At 26.5% G+C, this 7,389-nt stretch overlaps 1 protein-coding gene across 1 annotated transcript; it reads right to left on the bottom strand.

Annotated features, from left to right (window-relative positions):
- Nucleotides 1–782: 782 nt before the first annotated feature.
- On the bottom strand, nt 783–2,087 carry LOC106752740 (root meristem growth factor 9). The gene is made up of 2 exons (XM_014634482.2): nt 1,778–2,087; nt 783–1,462 (listed from the first exon to the last, which is right to left on the bottom strand). The coding sequence occupies exons 1-2, from the start codon at nt 1,851–1,853 to the stop codon at nt 1,296–1,298; spliced, it is 243 nt and encodes an 80-aa protein (XP_014489968.1). The 5' UTR covers nt 1,854–2,087; the 3' UTR covers nt 783–1,295.
- Between the last annotated feature and the right edge of the window lie 5,302 nt (nt 2,088–7,389).

Raw genomic sequence — 7,389 nt, 5'->3', positions numbered from 1 at the left:
TTTTTAAAGGTATAAATAGATAATAATATTATAATTTAAATTATTATCACATAAAATTAAATTCCAATTATTAATTATAATAGAGTAATTTAATAAATGCAACTGTTATTATTACTTTAATTTATCTAATTAAAAATATTAACTAATAAGTTAAAAGTTTGAAAAAATGTGTTTTTAGTATCTATTTATATGTATACATAAACAAATTTTAAAAATTAAAAATTTTGAAAACAAATTAGAAAATAAAAGTGACGGATCCGTTAACCCATCTTATATAAGAGAGATTATCATTATTTAATTATATATATATATATATATATATATATATATATATATATATATATATATATATATATATATATATATATTGACTTAGGTTTATTTTATCTTAATTTAATCAAGGGAATTTAATATTATATATTCTTTTTCCTTCTTATCAACACACATGCATCAGGAACAGTTGTCTGGAATGATTCAATAATAATAAGGGATAGAATAATGAAATAAACCATGTTTGGAATCATACTCCATAGTTTGCTATTTGTTTCAGTTTTCACCAATAAAGATTTGTTACCGTTCTATTTTTTTCATATATACATCTCCACAAAATCCACAACATATTAATTTGTATTCTTATTAATAAAAATTAAGCATACAAATTAAAAAGTTTGGCTGGTGGTTTTCACTTTCTTCTGAGCGTTTCCCTTCGTTGGCTCCAGTTTAACATGATCACATTCTACGAGTGTATAATGAAGAAAAAGATTGATAATCATGAAATCATGAAAATTATAAATTCAAATATGCAAATTCAGTATTCAAATATACTATTACATTTTTTGACATATCTTTATCTTGATGGCTGTGATGACTGATCCACTCATTTGTGTTTGCATATACTGTTTCATTTACCTTCATGCATTTCTACAGCTTCTATATTAAGTTGCAATATGGGTTTGACTTCAATCACTCACGAAAACAACATCTAGATTGAAGTTTCAATTTGATTAAATCTTCATTGTGGTTACTCTTTCAAATTGCTTACACCAACTCGAATGTTTGAGAATGGAAAAGACAAGATGAATATATTATGCATCTGTGTTCTTGCAAATTCTATCAAATCTATGCCCCCCTTAGCTCAAAAACTATTTACATAGTTCTAACTTCTAAGTTCATGCATCTACTACTGCTTGATCAAAACAACTAGGTAGAACTTGCTACTTTCATCAAAGTTCAGAATCCCAGAAAAGCAATTATATGCTCTTCCTGACAAAACTGAAAATAAAAGAAGCTAAGAACTAATTATGAATTGGAGGGTTCTTTTTTGCAGGAGTGTAGTCCATCGTTGTCAAATCACCACTGTCTTGTTCCTGTTCCCCTCCTTCATTTACCTTAAACTGATTTTCATGGCTCTTTTCTGCAGAAACTGGAGCTAATTCATCCTTAGTCTCTCTTAAACTTCTGGCTGTAAGCAAAAATCAAACAACACTTAAATTATATAAACTCAGATTATATATACACATAATAATTGTATTGATAACTGATTTGAAGAGTGAAACATGTTTTTACTCCAATAGATACTAATTAATGTAGTTCTAATTTTCCTTTTTTTTAAAGATAGTTCTGGGTACCCAGTGTTAATGATAGTAGAAATTTTACCGTTCTGGGATTAAAATTAACAACTTTTTAAAAAAAATTAAAAACAAAATAAAGATAAACTTAGAACCACAAAAATACATATTTAAATATAATTTGTAAAAACACAGGAAAGTAAGGTCACCTTTAGCATTAATGGAAAGGAAACAAAGCAAGAGAAGAGCAAGGAGAAGGAAGCGTTTGGTGGGTAACATAGCCATGGTAGTTGAATATATGGTATTCCTGAGAAACCTTGAATTTGCTTGAAAATCTTGTTGTTGGTCTCTTTTTATAGGCAAATATAGAAGTAGTTTCCAATAGGATGTGAAGACATGTGGTGCACTGCACTCTTCCAGGACAAGAAAAACAATGGCTACAATTTTGGTTCAAATCATTGTCTCCTGCTCTGTCCTGCCTGAAAATGACACCCTTTTGCTTGGAAAAGAGAATCCAAGCTAAGACCATGAATGGCTTCGTTCACTTCTCATTATTTAGTTCGCAACATGACTCTATGAACACTTCGCACTTTGCCATTCGTTAATCAACAAAGATTTGCAACCTAAGATATGGTGCCTAAATAAAAGTAATAAAATAATTTTATAATTATTAGAAACGAGTTTTAAGTCTGACTCAACTCCACAAAACGAACAGTGAAGAAGATTTTAAGCCTAACTCAACCCTACAAAATTAGCTTTTATGGTGAGGTTTGCACCCCATTTATATATTATAATTTGGCTTATCTCTAATCAATGTGGAATTTTCAACACACTCTTTGGTATAGACATATCAAACATGATAGTAGGCTTAAAGCCCACTTCATAATAATAGTTAAGTACAAGGGACTTATTAAATATGTACTTATAACAAGGAAAAGTTAATCAACTTGGGTTAGGTTTAGAGAAAAAGGGTTTAGTTCTGGTAACGAGTGGTTTGAGTCAAGTTATAACTTGTCTCTAAAATTTTGCTTGTAACAGGTATTTATTTATTTTTACTTTAACCCATTAAAATCACTGACTTCTGATTTTGATTTATGTTATGATTAGTTCTTTTTTAGAGATCTAATTCAATTCACCATCAGTTTTCACTTTCTTTTAATGTATTGGAATTTCAAAAGTACTCACTCTTAGACGTCAATGATTTTTCCAAACAGTTATACATGTACGATGTATAAATTAAATTATAGTTGCTTACACTTCTTAAAAGTAAATAGTACATAAATTAAATTATAAACAAGAATAGTTTAAAGATATTGATAAAAGAGGTTAATAGGTTACAATTTTAGTAAAACACTCAAACTAATGAAATTTAGTGCAAAAATAAAATATAATTAGTTGGTTAAGCGTGAAGAAAAAACGAATTGAGATGGAAGTATTCTGTTTTTTTTTTTTGTAAGTTTGATTGGAGTTATTTTTCATATTATAACTTGTTTTTGTACTATTAGAACTTCATTTTAAATTTAATTCAATCATAAAAAATAATTAAGATGAAATTTATATTTATTTGTATATTATAATCTTATTTTATTTTGAGTATATATATATATATATATATATATATATATATATATATATATATATATATATATATTCTAACCCATCTTCTCATGTTGATAAATTTAATATTTTAAGTGTAAAACTAAATAATTATAGATAATTTGATAATAACCTAAAACAAAATGTATAATAAATTTTGTTAAGAAAATCTTTGATGTCACAGGAAGAAGTTATTTTTAAGCCTATAACTTAATATAAAAATCCAGCAGTTTATAAAATGAGATATTTGTATTTATATTTGATTTTATGTCGAAGATATAATTAGTGATATATGATATTAGATTAGATTGGATGTTTCACATCTTGAGACGACTATTTACATCATATTACCTAACTAAATTTTAATTCTTGCCATAAGTTTTGTCAATATGTACTATGTACCGATGTTCCAAATGACAATGCCTGGAAAAAGGATAAACAAAAACATCGAATATGTCGATCAAAACTATTACCTTTTTCTTTCATATCTTTGAAGAATATAAAATCAGTGAATTTTAATTTTCCCTACATATACATATACATAGATACAATATACACAATATAATCTTTTAGGTGTGAATACACATTTTTTTAAAAATAATATTTCGTCTCTTATAAGAGTGAGAGGATCACGAAATTCGCTTTTGAAATAATACAATGATGATACTCACTCTTAGTATTACCGTTAAACAAGAATATGATTCTCAAAAATTGATTTGTGTGTGAAGAGAATGACGAAATGAATTTCAGTAGAGGACATAATCTCTTTATATAGATGTTGATCAGGCATCAATCCAAGAGATACCAGATTTTGATTAGTTACATTTCTTCATAAATAATTGTAAGTTTTTACGAATAGCAACTCTTCATGAATAATTATAACTCTTCATGAATGCTAATTTTTCATGAAAATTGTAGTTCTTCCTAAATCTAAAATTTGTCTCTAATATTGTTAAATTCCAAAATGTTATACATGTATATATGTCTACCTATCTTATTTTAGTACTACTGTGTAAAATTAGGTAGGAAGTATCCCAAAAAAGATTTGAATTTATTTGACCGTCATCTAATTTTGAATTATAAATCTTAAAATAATGTAGCGGAAGGGAAATTGTTTCTTCCCTCTTCTCCTACATGGATGGATTAGATTTTGACATTTTCAGTACCAGAAGTTCAGTGAATTTCTCCCAGATATTTTATGTGGCCACCATGATTCTTGCTCCACTGCAAAAGCTGCTCTGATATTGGAAGCTGAAATTCAGAATCTCCCTTCAACTTCATGCTCTGATATTAGTATGAAGAAGTTCGTACTAATAAGCACACGGCACTTTGAGTACCACATGCATGGAGTGGCTGATATGCATCCATGCATACCCATAGAAATTATAAGGATAGAAAATAAGGAAGAGCTGCATTCTCTTATCTAACTATGTCCCTTTACAATATCATTTCCATTAATCATTCATAGTTCTTGACTAAACAAGAAAGGAAACAACATAACGAACCAGAAAAGATAACCGACATTGATGGGAGCTATTCCTTCATTTTCAAACAACCTCACACATAAATCACGTGCCATGTGGGTCTCTATTGTCCCTTAATTGCTTCTAAATTAAACATCAATTTATATTCATGACAACTATCAACGACAAACACTGATGGAAAACAAGGATTAGGAATAGATAAATAATATAATAATGTTTACAATATTTCCTGTTAATTCTAAACAATTCAATTACTTTTAATTATAAATTCTTTACCAACAACTTGCTTTAGCTATAGATATTTCCTTTCTTCAATATTTTATATGTTCTCTTATAAATAATGCAAATAAAAGTACGTAATGGCTTATTAAACAGCTCGTTCCAATTTTAAACTACACATTTCTGGTATAAAAACTATTTTTTTTTTATAAACAAAAACGTATATTGATATAATTGAGTAATGATTAGAGTAGATATATTGAATTAACTAGAAAAGAGAATAGTTTATTTTTTTATTACTATTATTATATTATTATTCATGTGGAATAGGTTTGATGAAAGAGAACAGATTTCACAAACAAAACAGCAGATGTTCTTACTATTGAGGTTGCTAGCTAAAGTTTTGATCGTAATAGAAAAAAATACCTAACCCAATCAGATATTATTTTAAAACATATTTGAAATGTATGACAAAAAGAGGATATGGTTGATAATGCTTTCCCATGCAGATCACTTGGTGGAACTTCTGGCAAAAGATGGTTTAATATATTTTTTTAGTCCAAATTTTTTAAAAAGTTGCTTTTAGTTCTAAATACTTTTTATATCTTACGTTCTGTATTTCTCTTATTAACATGTTATTCTCTTTTATTTTGATGGTACAAGTTACTAGATTTTATTACCACGAATGTTAGATCATCTATATTATTATCTAAATTATTCTTCTTATTTTATGTTCACATTTTGTTTTTTTTTTATTTTACTCTTTTAATAACGTTTTTTAATTAATTTTATTTTTAAAGTGATATTTTATTTTAAATTTAATTATTTCTATTTTCAAATTTTATTATTTTTAAAATTAACACAATTACTTATAATAAAATAATTATTTACTAGATAAAAAAAATATCTAAAATAAAATTATAAAATTTAATTGTATTTTATTATAAAAAAGTAAAAACACATGCGTATATATATTTTTACTAATTAACTATAATAAATCTTATTACCTGACAGCTTAAAAAAGCGTAAGAATAAAAACGCTACAAAATTGTTAAAAATAAAAAATTAAGGAAATAATAATAGATAAATCCATATTATATTGACATGTCACATGATATTTGTAGATATTAATATAATTCTAATGTTAACAATACAATGCCATGTATTGTACCTAATTCTCTTCTTTAAAAAGAAAATATGAATTTGAACTTTTTTTTTTCCTTCTTTCTTCTTTTGTATAAATTAAAAACCATTTTATATGTTTTGAATTTTAGCTACCAACTCACAAGTTGGGACGGAGTGTTTCATATTCTAATACATAAAACTTATGAATAATTTCAAATAGGGATGCTTGATAGATAGATGGGTCAGTGAAGTAATGAATTGGCTCGTAAAAGAAATAGAAAGATAAAAATTTTAAAAGTTGTATTTTATAAAATTAAGTTGACAAATTTAGTTAAAATATCTAAACAATTAATAATATTTTTAAATCATGTTTTTTAAAATTATTTTAATTATGCAATTCATTTTGTCTTTATAGATAAATAATCACCTTTCTGAAATATTTGTCTAATTTCATATAAGAATGTTTAAAGATACAAAACAAAAGATTTTTTTTTTTTAATAAGTAGTAAAAAAAAAGGTTTTATCAATCTAAACTAAGGTCTTAGTTTACTATTTAAGCTCTTCAGATTGATCAAGTAACAATAAGTTTGAGTAAATTTATGAAATTATTAATTCAAATCCCAATAATGATTTGCATATAGAAAAAAAATTAAAATAAAAAAATAAAATTTTAATTTTTATACTTTTAAATAAAGTTAATTTTGTTGAAAAGTTCCACATCGACTAGAGAAAAGGTCAATTTAGAGTATATAAGTGGGTGTAAACCTCACCTTTTCAAGATAGAAATTGGTTATTTCTGATGACTGTGTTGAAATATGTGTTAAAATGATTTTTGATTACTGTTACACATTTCCAAAGAAAAGCTCACAAGTACTTTTATGAGCTTATATTTGTTGTAACAAAGGTTCAGTTCAGTCGGCTACACTAGTAATGGAGTCGATTAAGCTAAAATCTTTGTACAGTACACGTGTACTTGATGAGATTTTGAGATGAAAAGAATTTCAAAGTGTTTTATCATGAGTCAGTCGACAGTGTGGATCACTTATTCGACTGTATTACTGTTGTATTTGGAATTCTGTTTTGCCTACTTGCTCCAACGACTATATTTTCAAAAGTTAGTTAAGATTAACTAACTGGGTCAACTATCATAAATGTGTGTTAATTCTGTTGACTAAGGAGCCTGTGTGTTGAATGTTTGTTATAACTGATTTAATACAGTCGACTCTATTAGTAGGTCATTCAACTAAGACTGATAGGAAAACTATAAATAGAAACAGAACACAATTTGTTCTGAGACTTTTGTGATCTAACATTTTCATTGTCCTATTTCAGAGAAAGCTCTCAGTTTCAGACACTCCAAGAATTCTCCAAGAAGACGGTGATGATCTTTCTTGAGA

Source organism: Vigna radiata, unplaced genomic scaffold (genome assembly GCF_000741045.1).
Source record: "Vigna radiata var. radiata cultivar VC1973A unplaced genomic scaffold, Vradiata_ver6 scaffold_43, whole genome shotgun sequence".
Taxonomy (NCBI): domain Eukaryota; kingdom Viridiplantae; phylum Streptophyta; class Magnoliopsida; order Fabales; family Fabaceae; genus Vigna; species Vigna radiata.
Note: the sequence above shows the minus strand (reverse complement) of the source record. Positions and strands in the feature narration are given on the sequence as shown.

What these genes read in the sequence shown, in the direction of transcription:
- LOC106752740 (XM_014634482.2), bottom strand. Translation starts at nt 1,853, where the DNA reads ATGGCTATGTTACCCACCAAACGCTTCCTTCTCCTTGCTCTTCTCTTG. An exon ending in CCTTTCCATTAATGCTAAAG is followed by an intron (nt 1,463 to 1,777) that starts GTGACCTTACTT and finishes TTTTGCTTACAG; the next exon opens with CCAGAAGTTTAAGAGAGACT.